This window comes from Microcaecilia unicolor, chromosome 5, assembly GCF_901765095.1.
Source record: "Microcaecilia unicolor chromosome 5, aMicUni1.1, whole genome shotgun sequence".
Lineage (NCBI taxonomy): Eukaryota > Metazoa > Chordata > Amphibia > Gymnophiona > Siphonopidae > Microcaecilia > Microcaecilia unicolor.
The window spans coordinates 187,957,587-187,980,523 of record NC_044035.1 but is presented as its reverse complement, the minus strand read 5'-3'; the positions used below and the strand labels follow the sequence as shown (position 1 = coordinate 187,980,523).

The window sequence follows — 22,937 nt, the reverse complement described above, 5'->3', positions numbered from 1 at the left end:
GCTCAGAGCTCCAAAAGATTGATGTGGAGATCTGACTCCTGAGCTGAGCAAGCATCCATCAGCACCTCCTGGGGCTTTGGAGTGGGATGCCTTTCCCACAGGCATGGAGCAGCTCCTCTTGACTCTAGTGCTGTCAGCCAAGACAGCACTTGCCAGAAAACAGTCAGTGCAAGTCCCTAAGATTAGTGATTTGAAAAGTATAAGTAGTGAGGTGAGAAGATATAAAATTATCTGCAGCCTGAAACAGGACAGATTGCAGGGTTATTACATATTCTCAGAGGACAAGCAGGCTGCTTGTTCTCACATATGGGTGACGTCCGACGGCAGCCCCAGGAACGGAATCTTCCTAGCAACAAAGTTTGCAGAGCCCTCGCGCGACCGTCTTCCCGCCCGAAACGCGAACGTGCCTCAGTCTCTTTTTTTTCCGCGGTCAGGGTAGCTGTTTTTCGCTGCTCTGTGCCCCAGAAAGAGCCTCACAGCTTGTTTTCGCTGTTTGTCTTCGCTTTTGCTCTTCGGGATTTTTTCCGTCGAGTTTTTTCTTTTTTGTTTAGTTTTAAAAAAAGAAAAAAGTTTCTTTTACTGCTTAGTGTTTGGCCTCTAAGTTTCCTTTCGCTTTCGTGTGCGGCCCTTTCGGCCACCCGTACAGGGTTTTCCCCTGGTTTTGGTGCTTTTTTTCGGCATCATCGCAAGTTTTGATTTCGCCAACGCGATTTTTTCGCTCATGTTCTCGAAGCCTGCCAGCGGCTTCAAGAAGTACACGCGATGCAACCGGACGATCTCGCTCACTGATCCGCACGTTTCGTGTCTTCAGTGTCTGGGGTCTGGTCATCGTCCCAACCCCTGCATTTTGTGTCTTCAACTCAAAAAGAGGACTCAGGCGGCGAGATCGGCTCAGTGGAAACCTGCTGTTCGGAGCCCCGTCCGGTTCTTCAAGGTTGGTAGCAGTACCGAGGTCATCGACGGCGGTATCGATGTCGGCGTCTGAGAGTGCATCGACGTCGGGAGCGCGCAGGTGATGGCTGTCCATAGGGCCCCCCATGCTGGTAGCAGTGAGCCATTGAGTGGGTCTCCACCTGCCTCGACGGCTCCTGCGGTACAGGGCCATCGGGACCGTCCTCTTTCGGACCCGTCCCCGAAGAGGCGTGTGGATTCCACGTCCTCGTCGGTACCGGAGGCTTCTGGTGAAGTGCTATGAGTGAAGGCGAAGAAGCATTGCCATCGGTTGCCTTCCCGCCACGGTACCGAGAGCTCCAGGGTGCCGAAGGATCCGGCACCCGCTAAGCATCAACACCGAGAGGACCGCTCCCCCCTCTATCCAGGAGGTGTCGATGCGCTTCTCCTCGGACAGCCCAGTACCGCCTCCCCTCCCCAGGCAGGTTCTGGCATCGTCTCCTGCACCGGCCTCTCAGCTTCTCTCGACAGATGCTCTTGACGAGCGCCTCCGAGCCATCCTTCCTGGGATCATGGAAGGACTGCTGCGATGGTGGATGCAGCGGCTGGCTCTCCACCTGTGGTGAGGTCGCCGGTGCCACGTGCGGTATCGGCTTCATCGGTGCCAGTGCTGCGTGCGGTGTCTGCTTCGGCGACCACCCAAGTTGACTCCCTGGCGTCGTCGATTGAGGGAGCTTCATCGCCACCGGTGCAGGAATCTTCTTCTCGACCCCGCCATCGAGGACGTAGTGCCTCGGCGTCGAGACGGGCTCGGATTCGGACTGCAGTCAGGGAGCTGGTGTCCGATACCGAGGGGGAGGACTCGTGGGAAGCAGAGGAAGACACCAGATATTTCTCTGACGAGGAGTGTTGTGGGCTTCCCTCTGATTCCACCCCTTCACCAGAGAGGAAGGTTTCTCCTCCTGAGAGCTTGTCCTTCTCCTCTTTTGTCCGGGAAATGTCTACGGTCATTCCCTTCCCAGTGGTTACTGATGATGAACCCAGGGCTGAGATATTCGAGGTCCTGGACTACCCTTCTCCACCTAAGGAATCATCCACTGTTCCTCTGCATAATGTCCTTAAACAGACATTGCTGACGAACTGGGCGAAACTCTTATCTAATCCCCACATTTTCAAAAAGATTGAGTCCCAGTATAGGATTCATGGGGACCCAGAGTTGATGAAGACCCAGTTGCCTCATGACTCTGGTGTTGTGGATTCTGCTCTCAAGAAAGCCAGGAGTTCTCGGGATTACGCCTCGAGTCGAGAACTCTAGACTCTTTTGGGAGGAAGGCCTATTATTCTGCTATGCTCGTGTCCAAGATTCAGTCGTACCAGCTCTACACGAACATCCACTTACGGAACAATGTGCGGCAGCTGGCGGACTTGGTTGAGAAGCTCCCATCAGAGCAGGCCAAGCCTTTTCAGGAGGTGGTCAGGCAGCTGAAGGCGTGTAGGAAATTCCTGTCCAGGGGTGCGTACGACACTTTTGATGTTGCGTCCAGGGCTGCTGCTCAAGGGATAGTGATGTGCAGACTCTCATGGCTGCGTGCCTCTGACCTGGAGAATCGAGTCCAGCAGCGGATTGCGGATGCTCCTTGCCGGGGGGATAACATTTTCGGTGAGAAAGTCGAACAAGTGGTCGAGCAGCTCCACCAGCGGGACACCGCATTCGACAAACTCTCCCACCGGACGCCTTCAGCATCTACCTAGTGGCCTAGTGGTTAGGGTGGTGGACTTTGGTCCTGAGGAACTGAGTTCAATTCCCACTTAAAGCACAGGCAGCTCCTTGTGACTCTGGGCAAGTCACTTAATCCTCCATTGCCCCATGTAAGCCGCATCGAGCCTGCCATGAGTGGGAAAGTGCGGGGTACAAATGTAACAAAAAAAAAAATACCTGTTTAGGTAGACGTTTTTATGGGGGAAGGAGGAATGTTCCCTATGCTTCTAATAGGCGTAGGTACAATCCACCTTCTCGCCAGCCTGCTCAGGCTAAGCCCCCAGCGCGCTCGTTCACGTCAACAGCGTGCACCTCAACAGGCCCCTGCAGCTCCCCAGCAAAAGCAAGGTAGGGGCTTTTGACTAGCTCCAGGCGAGCATAGCCGACATAAAAGTGTATGTGCCGGACAATCTACTGGTTGGGGGGAGTTAAAATTTTTTCACCAAAAGTGGCCTCTTGTAACCTTCGACCGGTGGGTTCTTCAAATAGTTCGGCTGGGATACTCCCTCAATTTGATATCAAAAACCTCCAAATTGCCCTCCAGGAGCTCAGTCTTTCAGCTCCCAGCACAGGCAGGTACTTGCAGAGGAACTCTCTGCCCTTCTCAGCGCCAATGCGGTCGAGCCCGTACCACCGGGGCAGGAAGGGCTGGGATTCTATTCCAGGTATTTTCTTGTGCAAAAGAAAACAGGGGGGGATGCGTCCCATCCTAGACCTAAGGGCCCTGAACAAATATCTGGTCCGAGAAAAGTTCAGGGTGCTTTCCCTGGGCACCTTTCTTCCAATGATTCAGGAAAACAATTGGCTATGCTTTTTGGACTTAAAGGATGCTTATACACACATCCCGATACTGCCAGCTCACAGGCAGTATCTTTTATTCCGTCTGGGAACGCAGCACTTTCAGTATTGTGTGCTGCCCTTTGGTCTCGCCTCTGCGCCCAGGGTGTTTACAAAATGCCTGGCGGTGGTTGCGGCGTCGCTGCGCAGATTGGGACTGCATGTGTTCCCTTATCTCGACGATTGGCTGGTGAAGAACATCTCACAGGCAGGAGCTCTACAGTCCATGCAGATGACTATTCAACTCCTGGAGCTACTAGGGTTTGTAATAAATAATCCAAAGTCCCACCTTCTTCCAGTTCAAAGACTAGAATTCATAGGAGCTCTGCTGGACTCTGACTGCTCATGCCTACCTCCCCGAGGTGAGGGCAGACAACCTTCTGGCTCTAGTTTCCTGGGTACGAGCGTCTCAGCAGATCACAGCTCGACAGATGTTGAGATTTCTCGGCCACATGGCCTCCACAGTTCATGTGACTCCCATGGCCCATCTTCAGATGAGATCAGCTCAATGGACCCTAGCTTCCTAGTGGTTTCAAGCTGCCGGGGATCTATAGGACGCGATCCAGCTGTCCACGGGGTTTCTCAAATCCCTTGTTTTGTGGACAATTCGATCCAATTGGACCTTGGGGCGTCCCTTTCAAATTCCTACTACTACTACTATTTAGCATTACTACTATTTAGCATTTCTATAGCGCTACAAGGCGTACGCAGCGCTGCACAAACATAGAAGAAAGACAGTCCCTGCTCAAAGAGCTTACAATCTAATAGACAAAAAATAAAGTAATCAAATCAAAAGGTGCTGACAATGGATGTGTCTCTCCTCGGGTGGGGAGCCCATGTCGATGGGCTTCACACTCAAGGACGTTGGTCCCTCCAGGAAACTGGTTTTCAGATCAATCTCCTGGAGTTGCGAGCGGTCTGGAACGCTCTAAAGGCTTTCAGAGATCGGCTGACCAAATTATTCAAATTCAGACAGACAATCAGGTTGCCATGTATTACATCAACAAGTAGGGGGGGCACCGGATCTCGTCCCCTGTGTCAGGAAGCCGTCCAGATGTGGCTTTGGGCTTGCCGTCACGGCATGTTTCTCCAAGCCACGTATCTGGAGGCGTAAACAACAGTCTGGCCAACAGGCTGAACAGGATAATGCAACCTCACGAGTGGTCGCTCAACTCGAGGGTAGTACGTCAGATCTTTCAAGCGTGGGGCACCCCCTTGGTCGATCTCTTTGCTGCTCAAACCAATCACAAGGACCCTGAGTTCTGTTCCAGACTTCAGGCCCACGACAGGCTAGCATTGGATGCATTTCTCCTTTATTGGGGGAAGGGTCTCCTGTATGTGTATCCTCCCATACCTTTGATGGGGAAGACTTTGCTGAAACTCAAGCAGGATCGCGGGACCATGATTCTGATTGCACCCTTCTGGCCATGCCAGATCTGGTTCCCTCTTCTTCTGGAGTTGTCCTCTGAAAAACCGTGGAGATTGGAGTGTTTTCCAACCCTCGTAACTCAGAACGAAGGGGCGCTTCTGCATCCCAACCTCCAGTCTCTGGCTCTCACGGCCTGGATGTTGAGAGCATAGACTTTGCCTCCTTGGGTCTGTTGGAGGGTGTCTCCCAAGTCTTGCTTGCTTCCAGGAAAGATTCCACTAAAAAATGTTACTCCTTTAAATGGAAGAGGTTTGTCGTCTGGTGTGACATCAAGGCCTTAGATCCTCGCTCTTGTCCTACACAGACCCTGCTTGAATACCTTCTGCACTTGTTGAGTCTGGTCTTAAGACCAACTCCGTAAGGGTTCATCTTAGTGAAATCAGTGCTTTTCAGTATCGTGTAGCAGGTAAGCCCGTCTCTGGACAGCCTTTAGTTGTTCGCTTCATGAGAGGTTTGCTTTTGTCAAAGCCCCCTGTCAAACCTCCACTAGTGTCATGGGATCTGAATGCCATTCTCACCCTGCTGATAAAACCTCCCTTTGAGCCACTGAATTCCTGCCATCTGAAGTACTTGACCTGGAAGGTCATTTTCTTGGTGCCTGTTACTTCAGCTCATAGAGTCAGTGAGCTCCAAGCCTTGGTAGCCCATGCTCCATATACTGAATTTCATCATAACATAGTCGTCCTCTGCACTCACCCTAAGTTCTTGCCCAAGGTGGTGTCGGAGTTCCATCTGAACCAGTCAGTTGTCTTGCCAACATTCTTTCCCCGTCCTCATACCCGCCCTGCTGAACGTCAGTTGCACACATTGGACTGCAAGCAAGCATTGGCCTTCTATCTGGAGCGGACAAGCCCATTCAGACAGTCCGCCCAAATGTTTGTTTCTTTTGATCCCAACAGAAGGGGAGTAGCTGTTGGGAAACGCACCATAGCCAATTGGCTAGCAGATTGCATTTCCTTCACTTACGCCCAAGCTGGGCTGACTCTTGAGGGTCATGTCACGGTTCACAGTGTTAGAGCCATGGCGGCGTCAGTGGCCCACTTGAAATCAGCCACTATTGAAGAGATTTGCAAGGCTGCAACGTGGTCATCAGTCCACACATTCACATCTCATTACTGCCTCCAGCAGGATACCTGATGCGACAGTCGATTTGGGCAGTCGGTGCTGCAGAATCTGTTTGGGGTCTAGAGTCCAACTCCACCCCCCTAGGCCCATTTTGGTTCTGTTCCAGGCTGCACTCTCAGATGTTATTTTCAGGTCAATCTATGTTATGTCCTCGCCGTTGCGAGGCCCAGTTGACCTGTTCGTTGTTTTGAGTGAGTCTGGGTGCTAGGGATACCTATATGTGAGAACAAGCAGCCTGCTTGTCCTCGGAGAAAGCGAAGTTACTTACCTGTAGCAGGTATTCTCCAAGGACAGCAGGCTGATTGTTCTCGCCAACCCGCCCACCTCCCCTTTGGAGTTGTATCTTTCCTTCCCTTTGCTTGTGATTTGACTAAGGCACGGTCGCGTTTCGGGCGGGAAGACGGTCGCGCATGCGCAAGGGCTCTGCAAACTTTGTTGCTAGGAAGATTCCGTTCCTGGGGCTGCCGTCGGACGTCACCCATATGTAAGAACAATCAGCCTGCTGTCCTCGGAGAATACCTGCTAGAGGTAAGTAAATTCGCTTTGCAGCAGTCAGGGGTTCTGTGGTGAGCGCAAAAAGTAGGAGGGACATAGGGCTACCCTACCTAACTCCCCTGAGCAAAGCAAATTCCACTGAGTGAATTCCTTTAACCAGGATATTACTATTGGGCTTAAGATATGCCTGCACCCACTTCCTGAAATTGCGCCCCAGTCCAACCTTTGACCCGGTCGAAAGCCTTTTCCACGTCCAACATCACCCCCATGGCCGTAGTCTCAAGTTCTTGGAGTTCTTAGATGATATCTATAACCCTGCACATATTATCCTCCAACTACCAGCCTTTCACGAATCCCGTTCGATGGGTTCTAATTAGTTTAAGCAGCAAAGTCTCCAGCCTGTTAGCCAGGAGCTTTGCAAAAAATTTCATGTTTGCATTAACCAATGCAATTGGTCTGTGACTGGAGCATAATGCTGGATTTTTCCCAGGTTTTAGGAGAGCCTGCCCATGCAGCACCTTGTTAAACACTCTTTGTTGCCAAGGGGCCACTTGTTGCAAAGCTTTGTAGAATTGCACAGGAAAGCCATTAACTCCCGAGGCCTTCCCAGAGGCTATACCCTTATTGGCCTCCAGTACTTCAGAGCCCTGTATTTCCTTATTAACCTAGGTCTTCTCAGACTCAGTTAAGTGCAGGAGCTGCATTGTTTAAAGTTAGTCATCTGTTTCTGCCCCTGTTGCCCCCCCCCCCTCTTCTGCATATATAATTTCTGATAAAATGCCTGGAATAACAACATAAGAACACAAGTATTGCCATACTGGGATAGACCAAAGGTCCATCAAGCCCAGTATCCTATTTCCAACAGCGGCCAATCCAGGTCACAAGTACCTGGCAAGATCTCAGAACCTCAAAACAGATTTTATGCTGCTTATCCTAGAATATATGCAGTGGATTTTCCCAAGTCCATCAAAATAATGGCTTATGAACTTTTCTTTTCAGAAATTATCTAAACCTTTCTTAAATCCTGCTAAGTTAACTGCATTTACCACATTCTGTGGCAAAGAATTCCAGAGTTTAATTACAAGTTGAGTGAAGAAATATTTTCTCCGATTCATTTTAAATGTACTACTTTGTAGCTTCTTTGTGTGCCCCCTAGTCCTAGTATTTTTGGAAATAGTAAACAAGTGATTTATATCTGCCTGTTCCACTGTACTCATTAATATACCTCTCATATCTCCCCTCAGCCATTTCTTCTCCAAGCTGAAGAGCCTTAGCCACTTTAGCCTTTCCTCATAGGGAAGTCGTCCCATCCCTTCTATCATTTGTCACCCTTCTCTGTACCTTTTCTAATTCCTCTAAATCTTTTTTTACATACAGTGACCAGAACTGCACCACAGTTCAGCTATACCTGAATTGGTTGCAATATTAGGCCCCGAGTGCCTTTCTAAATGGCTAACTCATCTCACTAAATTTCTTCTTTAACTGCCAAGCTAACAATCTCCCCTGCCTGGTTCCCATGCTCTATTAGTGGGCTTTAGTGCACTGTAGCTAATCTTCTATGTGTCTAATATTTATTTATTAGAATTTATTTACCGTCTTTTTGAAGGAATTCATTCAAGGCAGTGTATGGCAACAATAAGTCAAGCATAAGCAGTAGACAATTACAGCAGTAAAAATATTCAAACAATACACATAGTGTGCTACACAACAGTGTCAACACAATATGTAATAAAACATTTCCAGAGACAGCCTAGGGTTTAAGCAAAGATATAGCATATAGATAAGAGAGAGTAACAGGAGTAAGAAAATAAGGAGCTAGTTAAGAGAGTTGCAAATGAGGTCAGAAAGGTGCTTGAATGTTATCTTGGCTAGGGTAGGAGTGGATAAACATATCCTGCTATAAAATGTGCAGCCGGTGTCATTTACTACTCCCTTTAAAGGCCTGGTTGAAGTGCCAAGCTTTCACTTGCTTCCTGAAGTAGAGATAGTCTTGTGTTAAGCAAAGCCTTTCAGGGAGTGCATTCCAGAGCATGGGGGCTACTCCAGAGAAGGCTCTCTTCCAGGTATCACATAGTGTGATGTCCTTTGGAGACGGTGTGGTTAGGGAAGCTCCTTGGAAGGACCTTGGCGACCTTGAAGGTTTGTAGAGGGAGATCTGTTCTTCAATTACTTTGGCCATTTCCTTTAAGGGCCTTTTAGGTTAAACAGTTTTAAATTTGGCTCTCTATTGTACTGGAAGCCAGTGAAGTTTATGCAAAAATGGTGTGATTGGCCACATCACTTACAACCTTCTATTAGTCTTGCTGTTAGTCCTGTTGCTTGGCCTTCAGCGTCTCCAGAGAGGAGGTGGTACCCTGTTTATGTGGCCCCTGAAGGGCCACAATTTCTCTTACCAGCCTCTTTTTCTGACTAGCTGCTTGTCTTTTCTCTTGAGCTACCTTCTGTATTAAAATGTAGATATTTTACTTAAGTCGCAGAATATCCCCACTGATATCACCAATATCATTTAGATCATGGAAATCCGACCAGACCCTGCACAACCAAGCTTGGATCTCTGTTCTAAGCACATAGTAGTATTTGCCCTCCATTGCTTCCCAATTCCAACCCCTGTAGTTGCGAGCCATACCCTTGATACTATAGCATGGTTGGAAATGATAATAGGGTGGATCCAAAAGTCCTTCCAGCCATCAAGTTGTGGGCAAGTAAGTAATCTGTTCTAGAGCAGGATTGAAATCTGGCAGAATAATAGGTAGTGTCTATTTCCTGGGTTATTGTACTTCCATAAATCCATCAGCCCCCATTTGAGCATACATAGAGGCATATTTTCAAAGCACTTTGGGAGGCTAAGTTCCATAGGTTTCTATGGAACTTTGGGAGGCTAAGTGCTTTGAAAATGAGCCTGATAGTAACATAGTAGGTGACGGCAGAAAAAGACCTGTACGGTCCATCCAGTCTGCCCAACATGATAAACTCGTATGCGCTACTCTATATATGTATACCTGACCTTGATTTGTATCTACCACTTTCAGGACACAGACCGTAGAAGTCTGCCCAGTACTAGCCCCACCTCCCAATCTCCGCTAAGCTGAGGATCCATTCCTTCTGAACAGGATTCCTTTATGTTTATCCCATGCATTTTTTAATTCCGTTACCGTTTTCATCTCCACCACCTCCCGCGGGAGGGCATTCCAAGTATTCACCACTCTCTCCATGAAAAAATACTGCCTGACATTTTTCTTGAGTCTGCCCCCCTTCAATCTCATTTCATGTCCTCTAGTTCTACCGCCTTCCCATCTACTGTCATTTAAATATTTTACTTCATCCAGTCAAGAGCCCCCTGGAGAGGGTGATCTGTCAAGTATCTCCAAACCACAGTTCAGATCCCCCCCCTCCCCAATAGCAAAGTTTCTACTGTCTTAGGCACAACTGCAGCAAAGAGAGGGTCAAAATAATTAACTTCAAGGCCAGTGGGGGCATATATATTCAAGATAGTCAATTCCAGTTCAGCAATCCGCTCTATCACCCATATCGAACTCCCCTCGTATTTTCCAGTATCATACAGCACAAAGAGGAGTAATGTTTTAATTAAAATGACACCCCTTCCTTTTAGATCCTGTGGAGGAGCAGTACACCGAGCACCAACCCCCTTGCTTCAGCTTATCTGCTTCTTTAGCAGTCAGCTTGGTTTCTTGCAATAGAACTTTGTCAATGTGGGCATCCCTTAACTGCTTCAAAATTCTTTTACATTTTATGGGATCACCCACCCACCCACACACACACACACACACACACACACACATTCCTGGTGGTCATTTTAAATCCTTTACACCCTATCATCCACAGATTTTTAATTTTTCTTTCAAACAGGCCTCTTTCTGTGTTGTCTGAATCAGCATGTACCATTTCCAGTGAGTCCCCCTCCCTTCGCCAGAGACTCCAACCATACCCCAGCAATGTGTATCCCGGATTGCCCTAATACTACCTCCTCTCCCAGATATCTCCAAAAGCAGTCCTACTCCTTACTTTGAAGATCTTTACTAGCCAGAGGATTGATGGACTATAAACAGGGGTTAAATAGCCTAAAATACTTGTAAATTCTTAGTCTGAAGATAGTGTTCTGTGCTCAGAGGCTGAAGTAAGTCTATTGTGCTTGATTTGTTAAATATTTAGTTGGGAAATGTTTTCTTTATAGGCTACATAGACACACAGAGAATCTGTGACTGTGTGGTTTGTACTGGATTTTGTTTGCATTTTAAGAACTGGAAAAAATGAATTGCGTTTGCTGTGAAAATTGATCATGGAGATTTGTGTGCCATGAGCCATGATAAAAATGTTATAGGCCTTTGGTTTATAATTATAGCCATACTTTGTATATCTCTTTTATATACAGTAATGCAGTAGAGAAGCAACAGTACTTCCCAATAATGACCAAATTGCAAGGATTGGCAGTCATTGACAACATAAAGAAAGCTAAAGCACAATATTACAGCACATATGCGAACCCAGAACAGACTAAGACAAAAAAATATATAAAAACTCATAAACAACCTACTGAAAACCCAAGATGTACTGGCATCAACTGAAATACCACCTACTGCAGATAAGCCCGCACAATATTTTGAACACAAAATAGCAAAGACAATAATAATTCCTAGCATCCTGTTTGGACAAATTCCTGGAGGAAAAGTCCATAGTCTGCTATTGAAACAGACATGGGAAGCAACTGCTTGCCCTGGGATTTGTAGTATGAAGTGTTGCCACGATTTGGGTTTCTTCCAGGTACTTGTGACCTGGCTTGGCCACTGTTTGGAAAACAGGATACTCAGCTAGATGGACCATTGGTCTGACCCAGTATGGCTACTCTTATGTTCAAGATCAAACCTAAATAAACCACAAACATCCGTCACACACTTTTTACAAGAATGCAAAACAAATGACGTCCACACTGCGGCAGACAGAGTGTGGGCCTCCTTCAAATCACCCAAAACAAACGCAGTAAAGACATGACTGACAAAATATGCACATGCACACTGCCTGCTAGACAATTGCCCTAACTATATGATGAAAGACCAATCGGAATGCTTCAACAAATGTGTCATCAAACACATTGTATACATGTTTTCAAAAGGACATCGTACTCACCCCAATCCCTAAAAACACAACCACCAAGATCAGTGACATCACAAACTACAGACTGATAGCTTCAATACCATTACTGACCAAAACGATGGAGAGTCTGGTATTAGATTAACTAATGAATACATGACACAATTCTCAATCCTTCATAACTGCCAATCAGGTTTCAGACCACAACGCATCACTGAGATGGTCATAACTACCCTGATAATGAAGTTCAGAAGCTTAATATGCGAAGGACAGGATATATTACTACAATTTGATATGTCAAGTGTGTTCGACCTAGTAGATCACCCAACACTAATGGCCCTACTCGACAACATGGGAATAAGTGGTGCAGTGGCAGCATGGTTCAGTGGATTCCTAAGGACTAGATCCTACATTATAAAGATGTGAAATCGGACATCAGCTTCTCAGATCACGGAATGTGGGGTACCACAGGGATCCCCAATATCACCAATACTGTTCAATGTAATGATGGCACCACTCAGCAAGAATTGGAAGCAATGGGCTTCAATCCATTCATATGCACAGATAATGTCACCATCTACATACCTTTTAACAGCATCACTGAAATACTGGCCGAAGTCAAAACAGGCCTGGACTTTATGGAAAACTGGGCAACAACTTTCAAACTAAAAGAGACAAAACCAAATTCCTGGTTCTTTCCAGCCCACACAACCCCTCAGCTCACCAAATTGAAACAACTGAAAATATTGGGAATTATTCTAGATAACCATCTGTCACTGGACAATCAAATATCAGCATCAAAATGCTTCAGAACATTATGGAAACTGAGAAGGATAAGAGACTATTTTCCTAGACAATCATTCCAGATAATGGTACAATTGACAATATTATTACAGTTAGATTACTGTAATGCGGCATAGGTAGAGTGTAAGGAAAAAAACACCAAAATCATTACAAACTGTCCAAAACACAGCAGCAAGACTGATATTCAAAAGTCAAAATACAAAAGAGCTACCCCACTACTCACTATAGTGGCTGCCAATCAAGGCAAGACTACTCTTCAAAGCTAGCACCCTCATTTTCAGAATACTATTTGGAATGGATTGATCAAATTATCTCCAAGAAATACAAGCCCAGAAACCAGAAGCTACCTATTGAGATAGACATGGGAATCAACTGCTTGCCCTGGGATTTGTAGTAGGGAGTACTGCCACGATTTGGGTTTCTGCCATGTACTTGTGACCTGGCTTGCCACTGTTTGGAAAACAGGATACTGGGCTAGATGGACCATTGGTCTGACCAGTATGGCTACTCTTATGTTCTTATGTACCTACCCAACTGCAAAAACACAACTTAGAAAACCATCTACACATCAGGATTCAGCTACTTGGGCTCCAAATGGTGGAACTCAATACCAAAAGCCACCAAAAGTATCACTAACTATCTTCAGTTCAGAAAGGAACTGAAAACATATCTCTTCAAAATAATTCTATAGCTAACCAACGACATCAACCTGGGCAGATGCCTTTCAGTTAAAACTCAACGCAGAAAAAACCCAGTGTCTAATACCTCTCAACACAACACGAGCAAATTTACCACCATCAACATAACAAAATTAAATCTACCAATTTCGGAAACACCGAAACTTCTTGGAGTTACCATTGATTGGCACCTAACACTTGAGAACCACGCGAAAAACACAACCAAAAAGATGTTCCATTCAATGTGGAAATTAAAAAGAGTAAGACCATTCTTCCCAAGGACTGTCTTCCGTAATCTGGTACAATCATTAGTACTCAGTCATCTAGATTACTGCAACTTATTCTATGCTGGCTGCAAAGAGCAAATACTCAAAAAAAACTCCAAGCAGCCCATAACACGGCAGCCAGACTCATATTTGGAAAATCAAAATGCAAAAGTGCAAAACCCCTATGAGAGAAGCTACATTGGCTCCCACATCACGTTCAAAATATGTACCCTAGTACATAAAATCATCCATGGCGATGCCCCAGCCTACATGTCAGACCTGATAGACCTACCATCCAGGAATGCTAAAAAATCATCTCGCACATTCCTTAATCTTCATTTCCCCAACTGCAAAGGCCTAAAATACAAATTAATGCACGCATCAACCTTTTCCTATATGAGCACGCAATTCTGGAACGCATTGCCACTCAACCTAAAAGCGACCTATGAACTGACCAACTTCCGTAAACTACTAAAGACCCATCTCTTCAACAAGATATACCACAAAGACCAAAACATGTGAAACTCCCACATATATCCAGAAATGTTAATAATGCCTTCTGTTATATTACTATCATGTATTCCACTACCATGTAACCCCAAATCCTTCTGTAACACCAAATATCTACTCTTTTCTCTTTCCCACTATCCATGATGTATTGTAAGCCACATTGAGCCTGCAAAGAGGTGGGATACAAATGCAGCAAATAAATAAATAAGCTACAAATGTCCTCTTTAAGTTGCAGCTGTAAAATACTTCTGTAATTTTACCGTAAATTGTAAGCCACTTTGGACCGAAACTTGTTTTTGGATAACAATGGGATACAAGCAGGGGCGTATCTGCGTGGGGCCTCAGGGGCCTGGGCCCCCGCAGATTTTGCCCTGGACCCCCCTACCGCCATCAACCCTCCCCCGCTGCCGTTGCTTACTTTTGCTGGCGGGGGACCCCAACCCCCGCCAGCCGAGGTCCGCTTCCACCTGCCGCTGCCTTAAAAACTACTTCAGCTGGCGGGGGACCCCAAACCCCCGCCAGCTGCCCCAAGGTGTTTAAAGTTCATCTTTGGCCTCCGTGGCCGTGCTGCTGTTGATAGGAGCTGTTGAATCCACTTCGGAGTCTGACGTCGTTGTACGTGCTGCGACGTCAGACTCCGAAGTGGATTCAACAGCTCCTATCAACAGCAGCACGGCCACGGAGGCCGAAGATGAACTTTAAACACCTCTGGGCAGCTGGCAGGGGTTTGGGGTCCCCCGCCGGCTGAAGAAGTAGTTTTTAAGGCAGGTGGAAGCGGACCTCGGCTGGCGGGGGTTGGGGCTCCCCGCCAGCAAAGGTAAGCAACGGCAGCGGGGGAGGGTTGGCGGCGGGAGGGGGGTGGAGTTAGTCATTGGTGGCGGTGGGGGCTCTGACAATGGCGGGGGGGGGGGCTAAAATGTGCCCCCTCCCTCTGGCTCTGGCCCCCCCTACCGCCGGAGTCCAGATACGCCCCTGGATACAAGAATGCATAAATAAAATTTGGTCTAGTGTATCCACTGTCTGTGTTAGCGGAACAAAATATTGAAACCTGATTACAGATAGACTTCTTGTAATAACATAGATTCATTTGACTTCTTGAGAGAAAAATCGTTGATCTACGCTGCCATTTATAAAACACAGAATCTGCATTATCTCAGGAGGAGTAAGGGTGGGGGTGGGGGCACATAAATGAAAACTTCAGTAACTCTGAAACAGCCCTGTTAAAGTGGAAATTTTTTCCTTATGATCAGTACAGTTTGGGGAGATAGAATAAATAGATTTTTAATGTTTCACAATATGCTCTGATCTTTCATATCACAGGATGCTTTAGTACCTCGCATCAATACTCCCTTCAGTGGTGGGAGGGGCAGCTGAGACATGATGACTTCTTGGTTGGTTTAAAGTAGCAGCCAGCCAACCATCACTGAAGACCAAGAGTAGGATGCCTGCAGTACTGATCACTGCAGTTTTTTTTATAAAGAGAAACTGTGTAGATAGGCTTATCAGTAGAAGGTATGTTGGTTGTGAATTAAATTCTTTTTTTTTTTTTTAAGGAATGTGAATTTGAGTGGTGGCATGTTAATCTTGCATTTGACTTAATTACTAATGGCAACTAAATCTTACTATAATATGCATGGTTTACCACCTAAGTGTCTAGAATCGAATATTAGTAAAATATTTCTACCATAAAAAGGATGAATATTAAATTAATTTACATCATGAAATCTTACTAGAGAATCTCCAATTTTAAAGACATACTGAATGTAACATGCTTGTTAAGGTACAGGAGAAATCTTCAATATATAAAGTAATATAATTTTCCCCTCAGTAGGGACACCACCTTGTAGTGGTGGAGGGGCTTTGTATTTCAATGACTCAGAGGGCTATGCTGAAGGGTTACCCATATCAGACAGGTCTCTGAGGAGAAACCAGACAAAGAGTGTCCCAAACTAGGGAGAGTGGAAAGATGGTCACCTGAAGCTCGTACGCTCAACAGCCCAGCTGTCCTCTGAAGTTCTGTCTTTGTTTACTTGAAATTTCTTCTCTGCATTTACAGTTACCTTAACTGAGAGGAAGGGGACAATGGGGGGGTCAGCGTTTTATCCCCTGTGTAGCAAGTGTGGGACCGCTGTGCGACAAGCTGCCCACAGATGACTGGGTTGATGAGTCCTTTGATTAGCGCCGGCGAAGGAGCGTCGATGCTCTTGGACCTGGAAACAACTTCATCGCTCCCGAGTCATTTAACCACCATGTTCAAAGACGTGGAGGAGTGAGTTAGGAGTGTATGCTGAAACGGAAGTCGTTTACAGCTGAACCCGTGTCGGCGGTGCCACTCCTAAACCCGTAAGAGCTATCAGCATGCAGTTTTTGGCTCCCGTGGAGGTTACATTGAATATCATCTGGAAGGCGCTCCAGGACCTGACGGTGGTAGTAAATAATTTTGCTTCAGATTTAATCTTATTAGTGAGCCACATGGATAATCAAATCGAATTCCTTGAGAATGAAAAATTGATACAGCAAATGAAGCTCTACAGGAGTAGGAAACGGTTAAGATTTTGAAAATGATAATAGACCAGAAAAATTTGAACAAAATGAATATTATTACAGATGATTAATATCAAGATTGTTGTTTTCCCAGAGTTCCGGGTATGACTCCTAAAGTTTTTTCCTCTGAAATGATTCCTCTTAGTATATTAATTCAAAAGGAGTGTGAAGCCTGTGAAACTGGGATTACCTTAATCAGTGGGAATTGGATTAGAGATTCAAGTGTTTCTATTGTTGAATAATTTCTGGTTTTAAAAGAGAAAAAAAATGAAATCAGTTGTATTATTTCTACTAATATAGGACAATAAGTATGTTTCCAACAAAATTAATTGACTATACACCGTCTTGGGTTTGAAGAAGCCAACCAGACGATCAATGTGGAATAATGATTCAGATAAATAATAACTGGGGATAATCAGGTTAATACAACGTTTTCTTTGTTTACTGTTGTTTAATTGATCTCCTTGTCTTGTTTCACTCTCCCTATTTATTTTGTGGTCTAAGAAAGATAAAGATTGTATATAATCCAATCTAGTTGAGATTGTTTTCCTCTAATATTGTATTAATGTACAGTCATCTCTGTATTACTGTTTGCAAGTGACCCTTGTAAAATGAAAAATTATAAATAAATGATTTTAAAAAAAGTAATTAATTTTAATGCTTATAGTACCAATGTTTTTTTCTAGCTGCATCTATAGAGTTTTCCAGAGTTTTATTTACTCAGTTTTAATCAGTTTTGTTACATTCCACTCCATGTGATGGGAGTAGGGTTGGACAAGGATTACAAGGAAAGGGAAGAATGTGGTATTAAATATAAATTTGTGACTAGGGAAAATTGAGCCAAATCTGCATTCATTATTGACTTTGGAGTGGGTGGAATTTATCTCTACTGTTTGAGGAAAGGAAGGCAGCTTGTTAGTGAAGTATGCAATGTTAATATTGGAAATAGAGATGAAAATATGAAATAATTCATATAAGAGTAAATGGTAAAAGATGAATTGCACAGCATGTTTATTTTAAATGAGGTGGTGTAACTTGCATATGTAAGTGTTCATGAAAGTCAGGAAGGTTAAGTTTAAGTCGCTATCAGCTCAAAATAAATAGGTGGGATCTAAGCTGATATTCATTCTAATTCAAACACACAGGGGAATTCATCTTGGTATAATTGGTGGTATGGGGCGGGTCTTCAGCTAGGAGCGATTCCCAATTGCTCCTGCCCATCCTGCGCTGGCCTTAAAATGGTGCCCTTATCATACAACTACTGCAGGGGGGGGGGGGGGTCATTTCCATTTAAGAAAATATTTTCTTATATGGAAATATGACACCTAATGGTAGTCGCATAGTTTTGAAGCGACTGGGCTTCACTCCTGCCCAAAGACCTCCTGGACCACTGATGATACCAAATGATGGGGTGCTTGACCTTGTGGGGTTAGGCAGGATTTGGGAGGGGGGGACCATGATCTGGTGGCCCAGGAGCATCAGGCCCTGCAACATTGTGGCCCACTGCTTTGGGATGGTAAAACAACCCCAGCAAAAATCTAAGGTTATTTTACTATTTTACCTTGATTTTTGGGCCTTAACAGCATTTGAGATGTATCACTTGCAAGTCAAGTTAGTAATGAGATGCAAAACATGCATTTGCATATTTTGCACCTCATTACTACTTAACCCGCAACAACTTAAATGTGCTAAAGCTGCTTGTCCAAAAATACCACGACAATATTTGTCATGTTAATACACAAATAAAAACGACTTAAGGTCCTATTGCTGCTTGATGAATTCCCCCCCCCCCCCCCCATAGTGTCCTATGAAAGTTACTATTTTCTGTTTAACACAATACTAATGTGCAGTATTTTATAAGGGAAGTTTTACTGGATGCTCTTAGACATTGGTGCCCTTTTGAGCCTTTAAATCATATTAATCTTTGTTCATCTCTTGTATTGTTGATTTCTTGGTTGTATTTTTTTCAATCATATACATAAGAGCCATAGAACTCCTCTTTTGAGAATCTGATCATGGTTTTAATCTTTCTTGCAGGCAGATGAGGACCCAGTCATGGGATTCCACCAGCTGTTTCTATTAAAGAACATCAATGACGCATGGGTGTGCACCAATGATATATTCAGGCTAGCACTGCACAACTTTGGCTGAGTGTTTCCCAGTGCTGGACATGCTCTGTCCCGCTCTCCTTTCCCTCTTTATTGATACTGTTCACATCCACCGAGTGTTCCAAATATCATACACAAAGAAAAGAAGGAAGAATATCATGGACCATGCAAAGTGACCTGTGACTTCTGCCGCTCAGCCATATTTCCTGTGTGTCAGTTGATGGTATCCTTGTGCATGATCTTTGGAAGGGAACTTAGCCTGCATTCGACAAATAAGTTTGAGTTTTACCAGCATGCCTTGCGGAAAAAATAGCTGAAAAAGGGTTGTCTTTATTTTTTTTTCTCTTGCTTTTTTTATGTATCAACAAGATTTCTAGTAATCCAAAGAAGTGAGAATAAGGAATGAAAGCAGCAGTAGCCTCTGCATTCTAACAGCCCTGCACTTGGATCGGTTTGGATGTTTCAAATGCCACACAAAATAAAATCTAAGACGTTTCCTAATTGCTTAAATGTTTTTATTGGTACATAACTACAGTCCTAATCTCTTCTTCCTGTTTTTATTTTTTTAAAGTATGTTAGTGAGCAGAAATGATTAAACTAACCCTCCTTACACGTTCTTTATACCAGTACTTCTTTGAGAAAGAAGAAGTAAGCAGTCAATCAGCAAAGCTATGGCTGGTGAACTACCATAGCACATAGAAAAATGGTTTGATTATCTGGCACATCATGTTCTACACTGTAATGCAAACTTATTTGCAGCCTTGCATTTGCAGTAGAGGAAGACAATTCAATTTAAATACTAGCTTTTATTCCTATACAACAGTTTTATAAACAGGCAAGCATCCAGTTCTTGGATAATTATCTCTACAGCACAGTATGTCATGGAAACTTGTAGATAGGTAAAGTTACTACAGTGAAATCACACAGTGGTTGAGCCAAATGGTAAGTGCACAACATTGTTTGGGGGGAGGGGGGGGGGAATCATTGCAAACCTGTAGATATTCACTAGCAGTTGTGGGCCCAGGGGTTGTTTACACTTTATCATGTATCATGCACCTCTTACACATGTTTGTACATTCAGCACCAGTACTGCCTACATTTTACATCTGTTAATAATTTAAATGTTTTCTTTGAACAGTATTGCTGTTTTCAGGTTTTTATTCTACAGCGGTTTTCAATCTAATATAGTAGAAAAAAAGAAAAGACGAAAAAGAAAAAGTGAAATATAAACTAAAGGACGTGACACAATAATGGCAATAGGGATACAACTACACCATGATAGGAAAATTGGTAGGGTAAAACAGTAGGATTGCTCTGCAGCAATCAAGCCAACTCAGACCTGTCGCTCATAAATAGGTAGCATTATTGATAGGCATAAGTAAATAGGTAAGTTTTGAGATCTGTTATAAAATTTGATGGGGGTCGATACATTGTTTTTAATATTTGGTACTGGTTTTCCTTGAGACAGCAAAGCATTTACCTTAGATTACAGGAGTCTGTACAACATCAGTGTAGACTCAACAATTACAATTAGGTTACTAAAAGAGCTAGAGAGCAACCAGTTAATGAAGATCCAAGCCAGGTACTCGTAAATTAAAAGCTGGAATGATATGACTGGACAATGCATGTACAAGGCACTGAGCATGAAAGTAAGAGGGTGAAAAATGTTTCAATATATCTTGTTCTGTGTATAATAGATTTATCCATTAAAGCCAGAGACTTACCTTGTCTAGAAAATTAGATTTTATTAGCAGTGAATTAGGTTGATGAAGTATACAGTGTTAGCGCTACAGAAATGTAGTTTAGTCTGTGGTTACAGGGCACAGATTCTTTTGAGTTGCCTGACCTAAGTGACAGGTTTTACAATGGTGGAATTAACTACTTTTATGTCTAAATATGGGAAAAGATTACTACTATGATTAGTAGTGCTAAGTAGTATATGTACTATGTACTTTTACAATTTCTTTAGTATATCAGTAAGAGGTTTTAGTCATTTTTAGATTATTTATCAAGGGATAACTATTCATAGATAATTTCTAAGTGATCTGCCATCTGAAACTAAACATGACCAAGACTGAGCTTTTTATCTTTCCCCCTAAACCAGCCTCTCCTCTTCCCCCATTCTCTATCTCTGTGGATAACACTTTCATCCTTCCTATCTCATCAGCTCTTAACCTTGGGGTCATCTTCAACTCCTCTCTCTCCTCTGCACATATTAAACGGACTGTTAAAGCCTGTTGGTTCTTCCTCTATAATATCATCAAAATGTGTCCTTTCCTTTCTGAGCACACTACCAGAATCCTTATCCACACTTACCACCTCTCACAGGTCTCACACTAAGCCATCTCTCCCCCCCCCCCCCCCCCCTTCAATCTGTTCAAAATTCTGCTGGACAACTTGTATTCCATCAGTGTCGCTATGCTCATATTAACTCTCTCAAGTCACGTCATTGACTCCCTATCTGTTTCCGCATACAGTTCAGACTCCTCTTATTGACTTACAAGTGCATTCACTCTGCAGCTCCTCAGTACCTCTCCACTCTTATCTCTCTCTACATTCCTCCCCGGGAACTCTGTTCACAGGATAAATCTCTCTTATCTGCACCCTTCTCCTCCACTGCTAACTCCAGACTCCGTTCCTTTTATCTTGCTGTACCATATGCATGGAATAGACTTCCTGAGCCAGTACGTCAAGCTCCATCTCTGGCTGTCTTCAAATCTAGGCTAAAACCCACCTTTTTGATGCTGCTTTTAACTCCTAACCCTTGCTATCGTGTTCAGTACCCATATTTTATCATTCCCACCTTAGTAATTTATTTATTTATTGCATTTGTATCCCGCATTATCACACCTCTTTTTTTTTTTTAATTTATTTATTAAATTTCAAAATAATACATTCACAATAATAAATGTATAGAAATCAGGAAATACATCCAAAAGAATAAAGAACCATCCATTACATTTCCATGGATTTTCAAAAGAATATCTTTCTTACTTAGTCCACTATAAACGATCAAGATACAAGGTATTGATCATAGGAAACAAAAAGAGTAAAGAAACTCTTACAATAAACGTAAGGAGGACAGAATCACAAGTTTGCCTGCGGTTTCAGCTCCCTACTGGTGCCTCCGAGGCTTGAAGATCCCTGCTTTCTTTACTTATTAATAGGAGCTTCAATTTTTCTGGATCAAAAAAACATAATGAACATTACCAAAAGAAACAAGACATTATCCCACCTCTTTGCAGGCTCAATGTGGCTTACAATTCATCATGGATACTGGAACTAGAAGTATACATTTGGTTTTACAGAGGGTTTTGGGTTACATGATAGTGTTAAAGCAAAAGATAGTATAAAACACTTCTGGATAAATTAATGATTGTACAGTTACATGTGTTGATCTTTGTGGTATATCTTGTCGAAGAGATAGGTTTTCAATAGTTTGCGGAAATTGGTCAATTCATAGACAGTTTTCAAGTAGCGTGGCAGCGCGTTCCAGAGTTGCATGCTCATATAGGAAAAGGTAGATGCGTGCATTAATTTGTATTTCAGGCCTTTACACTTGGGAGGATGAAGATTGAGGAAAGTGTGAGAAGATGTTTTCTGCGTTTCTGGGTGGAAGTTCTATTAAGTCTGACATGTAGGCTGGGGCGTCACCATGGATTATTTTGTGGACTAAGGTACAGAGTTTGAACGTGATGCGTTCTTTGAGTGGGAGCTAGTGTAGTTTTTCTCGTAGGGGTTTTGCGCTTTCATATTTTGATTTGCCGAATATTAGTCTGGCTGCCGTGTTCTGGGCTGTCTGGAGTTTTTTAATTATTTGCTCTTTGCAGCCAGCGTAGAGTGAGTTACAGTAGTCCAAATGACTGAGTACCAATGATTGTCCCAGGTTGCGGAAGACATTCCTTGGAAAAAATGGCCTGATTCTTTTTAGTTTCCACATTGATTGGAACATCTTTTTAGTTATGTTTTTCGCATGATTCTCAAGTGTTAGATGTCGGTCAATGGTAACTCCAAGAATTTTTAGGGTATCTGAAACTGGTAGACTTGGTTTAGGTGTGTTGATGGTGGTGAATTTATTCTTACTGTATTGTGAGGTGAGTACTAGGCATTGAGTTTTTTCTGCATTTAGTTTCAGCTGAAATGCATCTGCCCAGGAATTCATAATGTGTAGGCTTTGGTTGATTTCATTGGAGATTTCCCTTAGGTCTTGTTTGAATGGGATGAAGATCGTTACATCATCGGCGTATATGTATGGGTTTAGATTCTGATTCGATAGTAGTTTGGCCAAAGGTGTCATCATTAGGTTGAATATAGTCGGTGAGAGGGGGGATCCCTGTGGAACTCCGCATTCAGGTGTCCATGTAGCTGATGTAGTCGAATTTGATG

The 22,937-nt window shown here is 43.9% G+C and overlaps 1 protein-coding gene across 1 annotated transcript in view; it reads left to right on the top strand.

Annotated features, from left to right (window-relative positions):
• The window catches only part of NUTF2 (nuclear transport factor 2), a 335,108-nt gene extending 316,054 nt beyond the window's left edge, over window positions 1-19,054 (top strand). Inside the window, exon 5 of the mRNA XM_030203663.1 lies at window positions 18,481-19,054. Coding sequence (XP_030059523.1) covers window positions 18,481-18,594 — 114 coding nt within the window. The 3' untranslated portion in view covers window positions 18,595-19,054. The remainder of the gene's footprint in view (window positions 1-18,480) is intronic.
• The last annotated feature ends 3,883 nt before the right edge of the window (window positions 19,055-22,937 follow it).